The 17,443-nt window shown below is 43.0% G+C and overlaps 1 protein-coding gene across 4 annotated transcripts in view; it reads right to left on the reverse strand.

Moving 5' to 3' along the window:
* LOC307250839 (A-kinase anchoring protein 13) overlaps window positions 1-17,443 on the reverse strand; it is a 201,779-nt gene that overhangs the window by 137,389 nt on the left and 46,947 nt on the right. For all 4 annotated transcript variants that reach the window (XM_080028071.1, XM_080028073.1, XM_080028072.1 and 1 more), the window contains exon 2: window positions 4,585-4,628. In XM_080028071.1, the coding sequence (XP_079884197.1) occupies window positions 4,585-4,617 (33 nt within the window). In that variant the 5' untranslated portion in view covers window positions 4,618-4,628. The remainder of the gene's footprint in view (window positions 1-4,584; window positions 4,629-17,443) is intronic.

Consider the following 17,443-nt stretch of genomic DNA (forward strand, 5'->3'; position numbering starts at 1 on the left):
GTCGTCATAAATGACTGATAACGGGGCTGAACCATCAAAGAAAAAAAAGAGAATGCAATGAAGAAAAGCGAAAAGGGAGAGTGAGTGATAGGCGGGCGGGAGGACGTTGCCAAGCAACGTGTATACAATTTCACGAGAGCGAAACTAGACTGCTAAATGAATGAGCGGTTGGTACTAACAACGTTTGCTTTGCTTCACCATCATCAGATAACCATTATCTGAAATAGTCATTATTTACATCAACAACACAAACACATTACCTCATCGTGATCCATAGTCTACTAACTGCCGTCTCTCATTCATTCGCTTTCTGTGAGGACACAGCTCCGTGAGAGAGAGAGAGTAGTTAGGTGACGCTGCTGAATCAACTCATTGCAAGCAGGTGTGTGTACTGACTGGCATTAGTTGATGCAGTGTCAAAACCACTCTCACGGAGCCGAAAAGAGTCCTCACACTTTCAACACACGAACATGCACTATATTGCGCCCTTCTCAGTCCACGCTCACGCGCCTGGCACGAGCATTTGCGACAGCGGGCGTCGTAAAAATACTACCGCTTTTGTCCAAAGGGGACGCCAACGTGCCATCTTACTCGTAGTGCCTTTAACTACTGAACGAAGGAGATCAAATGAGGTTTTGGCATTTTCCCCAAAAAACGGGACAAATTGTGTCCCGGGAGAGATTTTTACTTTCCCGGGACAGCTTGTGAAAAAAGAGAACAATTCTGGGAAAAACAGGACGGGTGGCAACACTAACACACACACACACACACACACACACACACACACACACACACACACAGGGAGTGGTCAAATGTCCTGCCCGAACAGATAAAAAAGGTTAAAAAAAAGGTAAAAAAATGAAAAAAAGGTGGGCTAAGGCTAAGCTAACATGCTTACATTGTTATTCTAAGTATTGTGTTTCAAACTCTAGAAACATGTGTTCTGGACTAAGAACAGACACAGACTACAAAAGGGAAAGCATCAGTGCTGAGATAATGTCTGCATGTCTCACAGATGAATAGTGCACGTTTTTAGAACAACTCCCCGGCTAGAGGAGGAATCAAACGCCCCAGAATCCCTGCCCGCTGCTTCTAACTGATCATATGTGTTCTAAAGGCTCCTGGACCTGATGAGGGCTTCACTGTGCAGATCAGCTGGGAAAAGTGTTCCATATCAGTGCATACTGTATATCCCCCCAATCTGCTAACTATGTTAATACAGAGCCCAGGCCCAGTAAACTGGCATGTACACAAAGGGAATGTAAACAAAAGCAGGCCCACTTTATCCAAATGCACTTTATTTATTCAGTAATAATTCAGCACAGTGATTGTCTGTGAGTTCCATTCATCATACTGACACCTGAATTGGTTGAGGTAATTTTATATTACATTTTACTTAAAGCCTTGATTCCACTGAGCGTCACAGTTCGGTTTGGCATGGGAAGGTTTGGTACTTGGTGACTTCACACAGCGGTGTATCTCTCATGCCGAAATGATGATTCTGTTGACCAATCAACGGACTGCTTTGTGTAGCTCTGCCCTCTTTTGACCCTTTAGGACGGATTGGTACCCCCAATGAAAGGGTAGGTACTAGGGTTGCTGAAAATTCCCGGAATTGACCCTTTTCAATTCCCGGGAAAAAAGAGCCTCCTCCCGGGAGATCCCGGGAATTCCCGTTAAACCGGAAGTGCCTTTTTAATACTTTATTTTGTACCCACGTACTCGGCCGAGTGGTTTATTGGGCACGTTATAGCCTCATAAGCCCAGGGCAGACTGGATGCTAGCTCTAGAATGAACTAAGGGCATTAAAAGTGAAGTCATCTAAAGGCGTTTTCAGACGGGAGGAGACTGTCTGTGCACTCGACCGGTGGAGATAGGAGGCTCCGCGAGGAAACGCTGTGCGGTAACCATGGAAACAACTTTTGTTTACAACCCTGTGTCGCTGCTGTTAAATATCTACTCATATTGTTAACATTTGTTTAGTTAATAAGTGGATTAGTTATTCAGTTTGGGTTGGTTTAAATGTCTACTTTGTGGATTAGGTCTAGGTTTCACTTTAGTGTTTGGTGGAAGGAACGGGGCGAACAGCGATGCTCCAGCTGTTTCATCTCATTAGATTCATGTCGCTACAAGAGAAAGCAGCAAAAGAAACAGGCTGCTTTATGTTCATCATACAATCTTGACTTGAATACAGAAGAATGGTGAATATCACCATCTCATTGAGGAGAGAAAAGTAAAACACTGTTCAGCTGTGCCAGGCTGCCAGCGCGTGTGTGTGTGTGTGTGTGTGTGTGAGAGAGAGAGAGAGGAGCACAGACGTGACAGTTTAGCTGTGCGGCCGCTTGTCGCTCCGTCTGTAGAACTGCGGACTCTCTCTCTCTCTCCACTCGCATGTCTGCGTTACAGACGTAACAACAGTTTAGTGCGGCCGCTTGTCGCCACGTCTGTAGAACGGTAGTGCGTCTTTCTCCACTCGCATGTCATTGAAAATGTATTACCAGACACGTCAAAAGCCTCCCTTATGAAAAGGCCACGGTGGCGAGAGTATATTTGATTAGTAAAGGCCACTATTAATGAATTAAAATAATAAAAAAAATAAAAAAAACGGGAGGACGGGTCCCGTGGCCAATTTCCGGTACTCCCGGACTGACTCATTTCGCGGGAATCCCGAAATCCCGGGACCCGTCCAGCAACCCTAGTAGGTACGCTTATTTTGGTATCCTTCCAAACTTTTGGCCATGTTGTACCATACCAAAACAAACTGTACTGCTCAGTGAAAACGACACTTGAGAAAATGTTAGGAGGACACAATACAGAACAAATTCTTAGCTCAGTTTGCAGCTCTTCCACAGTACAGGACCATGAATATTCATTGAACAGACAACATGGTTCAGGTTTGAAATGTGTCAGCAGGAACCAAACTGGCACCGTCCAACCAGGACGCTGCCGCTTCCCCGAGACCAAAACTTATCTTTTAATGAACGGTTGAAAAGAGCCACAAACACACACACACACACACACACACACACACACACACACACACACACACACACACACACACACACACACACACACACACACACACACACACACACACACACACACACACACACACACACACACACACACACACACACACACACACACACACACACACACACACACACACACACACACACACACACACACAGAGCAAGAAAATGTACAACAGCAGTTAGATAGAAGACAGCCCTGCATTGAGGTCTGCAGCCACTATAACAGATTGCTTGCTTCATTTATTGCATGTAACCACGTACAGATTTCTTTCAGGTTCATCATACCAGATAACAAACCGCTAGGGCTGGTCAAGAAGAGTCTCATGGGCTTGTAAATAGATGATATTAGTTAGTGTGTTGCTTCTAGCCGTACTAGCAACCTGTCGGTACTGACATGATGTTGCTAGCTACTGTAGGACCCCTTTGTATTCATACCCTTTGTTTGCATGCCCGTTTATAGAGTCTAATGCCTCGTTTCCACCAAGTAGAGCGGGTCGGATCGGAGCGGTTCGGTCCGGGTAGTTTTGGCTTTTCATTTGCCAAAAGTTGGGTAGGGTACGGCTTAAGCGCACCTAACCGCTCTGAGCCGCTCCTAATTTTGGTACTCCTCCGTTGGGGTACCAGCCGCCTGAAAGGTGAGCGCAGCACTGTTTATTGTGTGGTGTTTTTCCTCGTCATTAAACTAATCAGTTGGTTACACTGTGTCCCACTGCTACGATGTCACGTAGCTGCCGCAGCCAGCACTGTTCGCTCACTGTCTCTATCAGTTGCACCGAGCCGTCTCTGTGCGTTTACGCTCTCAACACGGCTGATTTGACCAAGCAAAAATGAGAGACCGCTGGCTTGACCACAGTTGTTCCACAGCCCGATAGTTTGACCCATATTCTGGCGGCGGCTATCGCAGTCCAGCCTAAACCCCGCCCCACCAGTAAGGGTAGGGTCGGCGGTGGAAACACCACCAAGATTCTTAAAAGTGAGCTGTCCCGCTCTGAGCCGCTCCGACCCGACCCGCTCTACTCGGTGGAAACGAGGCATAAGCTGCATATTACCATTGGAATAATTTTCATTGCACACACAATATGGACAGGTAGAGGATGGTGAGGAGATATTCACTGATTTTAACGTGAAGTGTTCTCCATAATGGCTCACTGCACCTTTAGAACTAGGTGGGTCAACCCTTTACAAAGTGCCTCACAGTTACAGAAAGATAATAAAAAGCATTTGAACACACAAACAACCAACACAGGAAGAAGAAGTCTAAGAAGTAAGAACAAATCAGGGCTAGTGAATGTTCAGCGGCACAAGATAGGAGGCCAATGGAAGAGTCAGTCCAGAAATATTAACATCTGCTTTGTCCATACTAACCACGTATGAAGAATCAATGTGGTAGGAGAGTGCTTATCCGTAAAAATCTGAATTAAAGTGAAGGAAACCACTGTTACAGTTAAGTAACCCAACCCGAAAAGAAGCCGTGAAACTGAAAACAATGCAACTATATTACCCAATGTACAGTTCATGAGGAAGCTGTGTGGTGATGTTAGATACTTACATAGAGTGGAGCTTGTTGGGGATTCACTTTCATGGCGCTGGACACTGTAAAACAGACAGAGGAGGGACAGAGATGTTAGCAATGAATCTGCAGGAACAATATACCAGAAACAAAGTCATTGTCACATAAAAATTAACTTTTTTTCTGTTGGTTGGCTTATAACCAATGCTTTCCAATGCTGGAGTGAGAAAAACAATAATTCCATTCCTCTAGTACCATGAATAAAACAACACAATCAATTATATTAATTAATTGACTTTAATACAAAGCACATATGAAAGTCCTTTTTTTTTGGATTAACAACATTTGACAGGTCGTCTAGTGAAAGAGGCACAGTTTAGTTTCACAAACACTCCCAGAGAAACAGGAGCCTGTAATACTGGTTCCATGTTCTTAATGAAATCTGCTCAGCCGTGCACAACATCGACTTGTTCTTACTGGTGTTGGTTTATCCACACAACGAGCGAGGCATGTTGTGCATCTGTATAAGGCAGTCTGATTTACAAAAAAAAATATTCTGTAAAATGTCCATCCATCTCATACCAGTCATCACAGAAACAAAAAAGGTTAAAATCTCTTCTTTGTTGTCCTGTCTGCAATTGGCAAAACAAATAATTGTACAAGGTTTTTAACAGTCATTGACCGTTTGACGCACTATCTCAGAGACCAGTGCAACTCTCTGATAGCACCAGTGGATGACCAGCTCTACCTCCTGAGGTTTTGGGGCATCACTGTGTGGACTTTGCTCCCACAGTCCAAAGGCATGCAGGAAAGTTTCACTGCCACCTACTGGCCTGGCATCCAAGCAGGATGACCCCGCCTAGCATCATAACTTCAAGGTTTTGCGGCCAAATAGGACAGGTGACTATATTCATTACATTATTTCCACTTGTGATTTTTGACTGTCAAGAGCACAGTCACTCTCATTTTACTGTGTTTATTTTTTATGCTGTGGGTACACATTTATCAATATCAATAGTAGTAGTAATAGTAGTAGTAGTAGTAGTGTTAGTATTATGTCTTTACAGCTGTGCTGTAAGGGTCTTTGTCAAATTAAACATATTCTTAGAAATTGGGAGTCCTGGAGTGACTACCCTGTGAAAGCTTAAGGAGCTGATTCATTCTTTAGTACAGCTTGAAGACTGTCTGATGTTTAAGCCTCCGAGGAATAAGGCAGACGAGATACGGCATCTCATGTACATGACGTCAGCAGCACTGATGACTGGCACACTGTTCAGACCACATTCTAATTACAGACATGTCATAAGGACACAGAGCCGGGGTCTCACTCAACTTCCCTGCATGCAGTGATGTGGTTGGCTCTTTCATGGACAGGAAGTCAGAGGAAAACAGAGGACCCTTACAAGTCCCCACACACACTCACAGGAGAAAAAAAGCCTTCATATCACAGTGGGCACACTCACACAACTCTGATTGTGTGTGACAAAGCAGACAAAAGGCTCTCTCCAATACACAGGCAGACAGACACACGCCTGTTCCAGCTCTACCCACATGAGTCTACGTGGCGTGTACACAACGTTGTGATGTCTGTTGGGAAAACAATCAGATTGACTTGAGTAAGAAAACCTTTGGCATTTTGCAACCAAGATGGCTCTCAGAACAGATTTCCGTTGACTGAGAGTCTATGTATGAACTATACTGTGAGCTGTGAAGGGCTACACCCACACTCACTATTATTACTTAACAGTTATTTCCCCATGTTTGAGAGAGTAAAAAGAAGTTTAAAAGTCTGTATTTGTCTGTGTCATGTGTCAACACTTTTGTGCTCCCTGTCTGTGCTTTTTGTTTTTCTTTGGGTGCTTGTGTGTTTTAATCGTGCTATATGTTCATGCACTTTTATCTGTTCTGTATGCTTCATATTTTTCGCGCATCACCAACCTGTTATGTGCTGGAAAAGTGATTGTGTCATTTTACTTGTCTGTGCTTGTGTCATTTTGTTTTTGTGCTTGTGTTGTATTTTTGTATCTTTCTCTTTTTAATGTTTCTTTTTTTCTTTTCTACCTGCCAGGGACTACAGGTGAAAATTAGCCTGCATGGCTAAATCTGGCACATTTACATGTTGAACTTTGGTGCTCATGTTTATTAATGTGCGCCGTCCCTTTTAAATAAAGAAAATCTAAATCAGATTTGGACATTTGATCAGACTGTCAAATAGAACCTGCACTTCTTATCTCTACACCACTTCTATAACAGCCTCTACGTTTTGCCTCTCTTCTGCAGTTGAAACTGTATGGTTATGATGGAATTTGCAAAATCCATGTTGTGGCACAATATAACAATTACACAGGTGAAGACTAAGCCACTGGCCTACTGCCCACCCATAATATACAGTGCTTAGCTGACCATCATGCCATCTTCTTTACTTTTCCTGTCCCCCTCTCCAAGCAGCACAAGAAACATTTAGGAACATCAATATAGAGTGCACAAGCCCTGACTAACATGCCATGATGCCACCAATAGTGGATGTCCTGGTAGCTCGCTAGAAGCCAGCCTTATCCCTTAGCCCTGGCTATCTTTCCCCCCTCAAAACCTGAGCTCTCTTTCACTCACCCTTGCCCCTCGTTGACCACAAACTCTGCACCATGAAGGTCACCAGTCGTAAACTGGAGAGGCTCAAATTATTTTACATAGTACCAACTCTACTCTACTGCTTGTAGACTTTCATTGCGTGTGGCCCTGTCTAGCTGGCGCTGGGTTTTCTCATCGGCCAACAAAGTGAATAAGAAAGATCCTGCCTCACTGTCTTTGAGGACCAAACAAGGGCCTATAAGGAGGTCATCTCCCAGACAAAGAAGCAATATTAATCAACTCTTATTGGCATCCAGCAGCATCACCCTAGAATGTAGCAACATGCCTGCCTCAGAGCTGCCTCTCCTTCTCTAAGGAAACTCCTAATGCTGCACAACTACCCTCCTTCATGGTGTACAAAATCAACTCCTCGTTAGAATCTGGCATGGTGCCTTCAAGCTTAAATTGCTGCAGTTAAAAAGCTGGGTATTGGACATGAATGACCTCAACAACTACCGGACCATCTCCAACAGTACTTTTCTCAGCAACATCCTGAAAAGAGGAGTTGCCACCGAGGTTCAGTAGGTACATGTCCAACCACGTCTCAATGAGCCACCTCTGTTGTGTTTTAGAGCACAGAACTGCCTATTCCCTGGAGTCCACACCTGACTGTCATTCAGGAGGCCACCCTCTCTACCAGTCACAGATCAAGTCCATCACTAATTCCTTTGTCTACCACCTCAAAACATCTCCAGGCCCAAGCCACTCCTTTCATACTCCACAGCAGAGACCCTCCTTCATGTTCGACTCCCATTTGGATTTATTGATTATAAATGGAGTTCTGTTTGAGGTACCCTGCAAAGCCCTGGATAGCCTCTAGTACTGTATATGCAGAACTCAGCTGCCAGGGCTCTCAACCACAGCAAACCCCATACGCACATCACCTTCAATCACCCTCGTCCAACCTTCATTGGCTCATGGTTAAATCCTGCATCTTCTCCAAAATCCTTCTCCACACCGACAATCCATCCATCCATACATGGATCTGCTCATCAACCCCCACATCAGCCTGCAGACTTTTGGGGCCGGAGCCTTCAGTGTGGTAGCTCACTCCCTTTTGGAACTCTTTGCAACGCTGCATCTTTGGACACTTTTAGAAGCAACCCCTGAAAACTTGACAGTTCACCAAGGAATATGATGAATAGGTCATTCTCGCATCGCTTGCAATCATTGCTATCACGGTTTTATCTTTTTGTATTATTTGTTTTTCCTGCCTCATTAAGTGTAAAGCGACCGTGGGTACACAAAATGCACTATCAAACATTATTATTAACATAGGTCAAACTGAACATGATCAATTTGGACAAGACAGGAGTTGTAAAAGCACAAGTGTTTTCGGTAGCTCTGGAATTGACAAGTGACACAACACAATGTGATAACTCATTATATGGAGTACTTAACATTTTTATGCTCCTCACAACAACGGATTGCCTTTCAGTTGCTGTCTAGCTTTCACTATTCATGTGACGTATTTACCAGTTATTTATGACCACCCAACATGGTCATGTCATATTTCCCATCTTGGTGACTTCACAAGGGCTGCAGTAAAGTATTTTACTTTTAACAAGACTGCATTAAATGTGTACACAAGAAACACAGTTAAGTTGAACTATGGTTATTGTTCGACCGCACAATTTAATAAGACTGCTGATCTTGTCCAGGTATTCAAGTATGGGAGGGGAATCGATTTATTTAACAAAGTATGTCTGACTCTGCTTCGATAAGTGCCGATAAACCTCCTTTCAGCTGCTTTCAGCTTGTTAGTAATGGACTCTTTTCAGGTCGACATAACTTGTTAGTGCGTGGCATAATGGTACCATGTGGAGTGGTGATATTGTTAACTTTTTATAGCTCTGGACATTTGGTGCTGTTCACGTGCAAGGCTTTCTTCTTATTCCCTTGTTTTTGTTATTTCTGTTAACATTGAACGCTACTGGACTTCAAGGCCAAAGCCCCAAGCGGGACACTGTGGAGCATGCGCAGAACGCCTGGTATGGGCCAGTTACGGTCCAATTGACCATATACATGCAGGAGTAGTTCGCCTCTCGATCCCATTATCTGGGTGTGTTAGCTAGACTTTGAAAATTCCAATTAGTACAGTTTCAGTGCGACTAACATTTTAAAAGTCTGTGTACACAATAAATATCAATCTCAAACGTCATGAGTTCCTCATTGAGTATTTGCAGTCTTTAATGAATGATGACACGTTGGGTCTTATAATGCATACTAAGGAGGCAGCTTGAGAGTCAGTCTTTAAGTCATGCAGTTATTAAGCACGAGATCCTCTTGTCCTTCTGTCTGTCTGACTCTAGAGATAATCTTCACCCCATAGTAAAATTCATTGGTTGGTGTGTGTGTGTGTGTGTGTGTGTGTGCGTGCGTGCGTGCGTGCCTGCCTGCCTGCCGCTTAGCCCACAGCAGGGCATCGAAAGCAATCTGTTTCCAAAGCCCACTTCCACTCACAGCTTCTCCTGACGGCAGTAAATAAGTCGTAGTGGCCCCATCAAATGATGTTGTTCAATCCACTAATACGTCTTGAAACAGTTTACTTCTGATAGAAGAAAGAGAAACATACAGTTCATGAAGGTTCACACACACACACACACACACACACACACACACACACAAACACACACACACACAAACATTGTAGACATCAGAAATAGCTTTATCACCCTTGCCTCTATATCTAAAGCTGGCCGTAAAGAGACCCTTCTCAAGTTAGTGTGCCAGTAAAAAAGCTTTCATCATGTCTTTTTATAAATCAGGCAAAGGCTGGTCTAAATATAGAAAAGAGGTTCAAACAAGAACCTGCATATGCTGATGGAGATGTGGAAAGTATTCTCCAGCAAACCCGGTGGACTTTATCATACAAACTGCTATCACTTCATCCGTACACACTTATGGGACACAGCTCATTTTAAAACATTTCCAGATATGATGGCATCTGCTTTGTGTCTGTTCAGAAATTCACTAATGCCAGAGATCCTGTCCTGTGCCAATACTCCTTCATGATTACTCTTCTGAGTTCTCAGCCTCTTGGGAATTTTCCACTTAGAAAGTACAAAGAGGAGAGCTGGAAATTCAGTCTCTATCCTCACAGACATAACCTCATTTAAGGACACACAGTGTTGGCGAAGCTACTTTGAAAGCATACCTTTGCAAAATACCAATGACTTCACACTCAAAGGAATTTAACTACATCAAAGCTGCCCCAGGTAGAAATCTAGTTTGGTTAACTTAACTAACGTGACTTAGAAAAAAGTAGTTTAAACTACTTTGTTAAAAAATCTAATTGACAATGTACAGTATGTGCTATGAATTTATAATGGATAATATGAAATTATAAAGGCTAATTTGTTCTTCACATAAACAAAACAAAGAACATTAAAAACAATAAGCAATTACTTTCACATGTGAGCTGACAATCCAGCTTCCTGGAGGGTGAATAGCTCTGAGGTCTAAACCTGTCCGTAACCAAACAGTCCAATTTGGACTTTTCACAAGGACTCAATTACAAGGAATTTTTTATTTTTTGTTGGAAACCAATCTGGATTATTTTTATTATCTGGGGCTCGTCAATGGGGGTTCAACTAGAGAACCAATGGTCACATTAAAATAAAAATAGTTTGTTCTTGTAGTTTCACTAATTAACTACGTAAAAAATGATACAAAAGTAATTTAACTACTTGAATAACTATGCAAATATGAATGTGGTTGAACTAAAAGCAAACTACAGCAAAATGTAGTTAAACTACTAGTTTCATTACATGGAGTTTACTACTCCCCAACACTGAGGACACATATGAAAAGAAGAAAATGCTTTCAGTGCAAGTGAAAAACAGAAAACCATTGCAATCAATGGTTTTCTGTATTTTAATTCAGTAATTAGGGTAAAACATAAGTGGAGATAAATTAAGAGATCGCTGCCTTTAGCATATCTTTGTATGCCACCTGGAGTTTTCTTTGAGAGCCTTCAGTAGCACATACTGTATTTTGGCAGATGTGTAAAAAGAAATTACAGCAATTTATGTTGTATTGGGAGCAATTGATATATTTAACTTCCACATCTTCTTCCTCTGAGCCATAAAGCGCCATTCAAAACACATCAGTGAGTCACACTCAGTGCGTTTCCATGGCACAACTAGATTGGATTAAGACATATACCGAACTTGCCACTCGAACAGACCACATCACTTGTCTGAGTATACATGGCCTTTCAAAGATTCGATAAAAGGCTGGAGCATAGCTGACTCCGCTATGCTAGGTGGCACTGTAGTCCTTTCAACAAGTGGTTATAGAGCCAAGTCCGGGTTCCTTTCCGGCAACAACACTACTATTTATTACGTCGTCTCCTTCCACTTCCTTGTGAAATCCGCGGCAGGGATTCTCGAGCAAGCGCAGAACGAGAACTCCGCGATGTGCGATATGCGATCCTGTATACCTGCAGATAGAATGCTGACTATGAACGAGTTATCTAGGTGTTCTTATCTGACTTCGCTTGTCAATTAATGTTCCGATTTGTGTGTGAAATAGATCGGATAAAGGTGTTAACATGCATTTTACAAGTCCTGTTGAAGTCTTATTCGTTTATTTACCCGATTATGAGTCTGCATGTAAACACACTGACTGTTACACTAGATGATATGGTCCTTAATCACCATGATCACAGGCATTTGTTTATTCTGACTCTATCCCACACACACTATACTGCTGCCCCAAATACTCAAAACCACATGTTGATTCATTCATAGATGAAATGAGTACCGTATTTTCCGCACTATAAGCCGCAGGTGTTATAATGTTTAATTACCATATGTAAGAGTTCGTGCACAGAGGGGATTGTCGGGAAAGAGATGGCTGCTTGAGGAAGCTCCCATTTATTAAAGGGGTAGTTCAGGATTTTAGACATAGGGCCTTATTCCCAAGTTAGCCTTGGTGTTCTTTATCAGTGGAGACAGTTTTCAACACATTTAATTCAGTCCTTCTAGTTGCAGAGTGCGCTCGTGCTAAGCTAGCGCACGGCATCGGGGGGATACCTAGCCTGCTACTAAAACAGTCTTACCCACTCCACAGTACACCCGAAACCAATCAATTATAACGCCAGACTATCGATGTAAATGTCTGTGTTGATAGAATAATTTTAGAAATAAAACTAACCTCGCATCGCATGAATTATCGCATTTTGAGGGACTACTTTCTTAGCAGCAGCGGACTTTTACTTTGCTGTGTAACCGAATCACTACAGCAGAAAGTAAACAGAGCAGCGTGGGACAGAAACTGAAACTGCACTGCCACCAGTCTACCGTCATTCTGTCCTGGTTCTCTGCTGCAGCTCCAGCGGGGGCTGTCTCTACAGACGCTATTTCTCTTTCTGCCCTTTGAGCATCCCTCTCAATTCTTCATCAGTGTATTCCGGCTCGTACAGGTACGGTTCGTTGGATACAACAAATTCCTCATAATCGTCTTCAAAAGCAGACGCATTGGTAAGTCCTCCAAACGTGGCCATATCATTGCATAGGCTAATACAACTCCTTTGTGCACTGTACTCTGCGTCTGTAAGACAGCAGCAGGTAAACAAACTATTATAGAGCCTGTAACCTAGGTATTAGTCCGCCGCTGCCGCAGCCTACAAGGAATAAAGTCCCTCAAAATGCAATATGCAAGGTTGGTTTTATTTCTAAAATTATTCTATCAACACAGACATTTACATCGATAGTCTGGCGTTATAATTGATTGGCCTCGGGTGTACTGTGGAGTGGGTAAGACTGTTTTAGTAGCAGGCTAGGTATCCCCCCGATGCCGTGCGCTAGCTTAGCACGAGCGCACTCTGCAACTAGAAAGACTGAATTAAATGTGTTGAAAACTGTCTCCACTGATAAAGAACACCAAGGCTAACTTGGGAATAAGGCCCTATGTCTAAAATCCTGAACTACCCCTTTAACATTTCAACAAACAAGTTGCATATTTGCATAACGTATTCAAGTGTTACCATTTAGTGCAATAGTAGCAAGTTACACAACACATACTGTGCTGCGTAATAACAAGGTCGAAAAATTGGGAAAAAGGCGTGGCTTATAGTCCGAAAACTACGGTAGTTAAGTAATATTTGATAAAAATCTACAAGGTCCAGCTGAAATAACAGAAATTTAGTTTAAATTATTTGAAAGGTGTTTTAAAAGATTTACGACATCAGATGGAACAAACATGAAATTTGCTGCTGACCATCTTCAAAAAAACAAAAACACCTGAGAGGCTGTTCTAAAATATCGATACAACAATATGTCAAAATGTGTCGTATTGTCAGCTCCAAAAATGAATATCTCGATAAAGTTTGAATGGGTTTTGAACTGAATTAAAATTTTGAATTCAATTGTTTTGAATACATTTGTCTGCTGAGTTATCAATATTATGCGTTATATATGATATATTGGCCCCACCCAGATCGTACACAGCAACTTGTTTTTCAGCTGTTTTCACATTTTCCGTGAACTAAGTTGATATCGCAATATATCACAATATTGCCTCGTTTGGGTCCGGTTATTTTCGCTGTCTATTTTCCAAAAGTTGGGTAGGGTACAGATATAAGCAAGCGTAACCGCTCTAAGTCGCTCCCATTTTCGGCACTCCACCTGAAAGGGAGCTGAAAAGGTCGAGATACACACTGCCGAAAGAATCAAAAGAATAATTTCCGCCGTGTGTAGTCACCTCGGTGAAGAGAATCTTGTGTTTTGGCGAAAAATGTGAGCGGTGAGTGGTGCTTTTCCTCGTCATTAAATTAATCAGTGGGCTACACTGTGTCTCACTGCTACAAGGTCACTTAGCTGCCGCAGCCAGCGCTGTTCGCTCACTGTCTCTGTCGGCTTGCAACGAGCCGTCTCTGTGAATTTATCGGCGTAATACGCTCACAACAACACGGGGGGAATAAATAAAGAAGCGGCTGGTTTGACCAACAAAAATGAGAGACCGCTGGCTTGACCACAGTTGTTCCACAGCCCGATAGTTTGACCCATATTCTGGCGGCGGCTATCGTAGTCCAGCCTAAACCCCAAGGGTAGGGATCGGCGGTGGAAACACCATCGAGATTCTTTAAAACGTGCAGTCCCGCTCTACTCGGTGGAAATGAGGCATATGCATCTTATCGCAATGTATTGCGATATATCGTATCGTGACCCATGTATCATGATGCGTACTCTTCATTGCCAATACACAGCCCTACTCATTCTACAGTAGTCTGATGTCTGAGGCTATAATCAAATGCACTGGACACATGAGGGTTCTATCCAGGTAACTGGTTCACAGCCTCCATCCCTCCAGCTATATCTACAAGTGCTAGTGTGAAGAGATGTTTGTACAGTGACCCTCCACAATCAGGGCTTGGCTGTTATAAATAGGGTCTTTAGCACCGTCTCCCGCAACCCACTTAAACCAACTAAACTGTGCCCTGTGACAGGATACATGCTGGAACCATGACCACATATGGACAGGCCTTCTCCGCTGAGTGGACCTGAGTGGAGTTGCTGGCATTAGCTGAGCAGACCCCAGATCAGCCAGTGTGTCATGATAAGAGGCAGGGCCACTTAAGATGCAGTATCCATCGCCTGCACTGAGAGACAGGGGCTTAAGATAGGCTGGAGAGACATAACATGAGGAGGAGGAGGGAAAGCATATGAAAACTGCCTTTATCTAGACTAGTGGCGGCTGGCCCATAGAGGGCGATAGGGCGCCCTCTCACTCAATTCTGGTTTGACTAAATTACTTTTATAGAATGTCCCTTTAACATATAAAAGTTACTGCATGGGTTGTGAAATGGTGAGAGCTACGAAATATATTTTCTGGAATGGTGTACACTAAACACAACTTAAGGATGACTCTGGCTAAGATGCCAAGAGGCCTGGTTAGTTTATTAATGTAACTATACTGGCAATGAGCATTGATTTCCCATGCAGTGTATTTCAACTGTAACTATAGCCCTTATTCAATATGAAACAATACAATCAACATGAAAAAAAAACATTGGAAAGACAAGATTTGAGAGCAATATTAATCTGTTTTATTTCTAAACAATATAACTCAGCTCTCTTTTTCCCTTTGACTTAGATTGACTCATGAACACATGAAAACACAGCTTTATAACCCTAAATACTAATACCCCGGGGTTTTTGAAAGGTTCAGTTACTGGTACCAGTGTTGGCGCGCTTGTTGGAGCTCATACAGAAATCCTCTTCAAAAGAAAAGTCCATATACTCACACCCGAATCAGGCAAAAAGACACGGTAAACTCCTTGAAAAGGCAACCTCTTCCAAGAGGCAGCTACACGATCAGGAACCTGTCTCGATGCTCGGTCCAACCGGTCCAACACCAACTCCTCTGCTGCAGCACGTGGCAAAGTCCGTCCTTGTCCTGGCTTCTCCCGTACACGCAGTTGGTTATGCTAACCGCTAGCAAAACAGTCCCGTACTCGTGGTCAGCTTGCGTTAGCCCCTTAGCAAAAAGCCACACTTCTAAAGCACGCTCGTTTACACTTTTAACAAAATAAACAAACCCTCACGCAAACGCCCGGTTGCAACCGGTAAATAGTATAACTGTTCTTCAAGTTAACTTTAAGTTTTCTCCGACATAACAGTCCCTTCAGCTTCTTCTCGCAGCTTCTTTTTTTCTCATCCACGGACAATTTTTTTGTATCTCCCGCCCCTCTGACAATCCGACAGGTTAATCCCCAATGACAGATACAATGATTGACACCTGCCTGAACAAATCCAAACCCATAAAAATAAACTGAGGGGTTCAAGGGCTCTTTAAAACATAGTACGTTTCTATATCTAACACAAACTTCCCCAAATTAACCAGATACATGTCAACAGTATCTGGTTAATATGTGGGCCTGAAATTACCATTTCAGGCCCACATTAGTGACAATTTTGCATAAACTGTACATGTAGGAAAACTCCATTCAATCAAATTAGAAGGGCGCTACACTCTCCCCCCACCAAAAATGGTCATGCCCTCATGACATAAAAAAAAGATCACATCGGTTCTTTGACAGACTACTTGAAGACTTCCAACCATTCACATTTAACTTATCCACTTGTAAAAAGTGCTTATGTACCTTACAATAGGACGTAAATGTAAACAACATTTCACGTCATTAACCTTTGCTAAGGCAGCACTATGTGTTTTAACTGCAACTGCGGTTGGGCTGCCCAACGAGTCATAGGTCAGTCTGGTTGGTGCTTTTCTTTGTCTTTGAGGTCTTGTTGACTCGTCTGAGTTTTCTGTTACACTGACTCTTTCCTCAGTTGCTTCATCTGAACTTTCAGCAACTCTTCCTTGTTCCGAGCATTCTGTCTCCTCTTCTGCTGCATTTACCTCAGTTGTTTCCTTTTCCATTTCTGAACTATCTTTGAAGGCAGCTAGGCCCAAATCAAGACTGGAAGGCTCTGACTGCACATCATTGCAGGGCTCTGGTTCCTGTGACACTTGTGATTGATGATAGTCATACCATATCCCCACTTCATCATCTTCTGAATCAGAGACAGACTCCGTCTTGTCGTTCTGCTCAGGAGTTTTTAAGCAACAGGGGTCACACTTGTCAGTTCTCTTTGCTTTGAGGCGTTTGCTGGATCTCCTTTTAGGTTTGAGTGCCTCCTTGCACTTTTCAGGCTGCAGGTTCACCTCTTGTCCGATAGGCAGAATGTGATTTCTGTGCAGTACTTTCACAGGACCGTTTCCACTTTCTGGCTTCAACTTGAACACTGGCAAATCAGGCATCTGACTCTCCACAAGGTGAGGAGTATCTTTCCATCGGTCAGCCAGCTTGTTCTTTCCTTGAAGCCCCAGGTTTCGGATTAACACTCTATCACCAGAGAGTAAAGGACAGAAGCAAACTCTTTGATCATAGCATTTCTTGTTGCCTTAATTTTTCTTATTTGCCTTACTCTCAGCCAGCTGATAGGCAGCTTGCAGCTCACGTCTCATGTTTTTCACATATCTCAAATAGGATTTGGTTGAGGTACCGTCACTTGAGACGCCAAATGCAACGTCTACTGGCAACCTTGCTTCTCGTCCAAACATTAAAAGATATGGAGTGTGGCCGGTTGACTCAATGACCTTACAATTGTAGGCATGCACAAGATGACTGAGGTGTCGACTCCATTTACTTTTGTCTTGAGGATTGAGGGTTCCAAGCATGTTCAGTAGCGTTCTATTGAATCGCTCAGGCTGTGGGTCACCTTGAGGGTGGTATGGAGTAGTTCTGGATTTCTTAATG

Source organism: Ammodytes marinus (genome assembly GCF_949987685.1).
Source record: "Ammodytes marinus genome assembly, chromosome: 5".
NCBI lineage: Eukaryota > Metazoa > Chordata > Actinopteri > Uranoscopiformes > Ammodytidae > Ammodytes > Ammodytes marinus.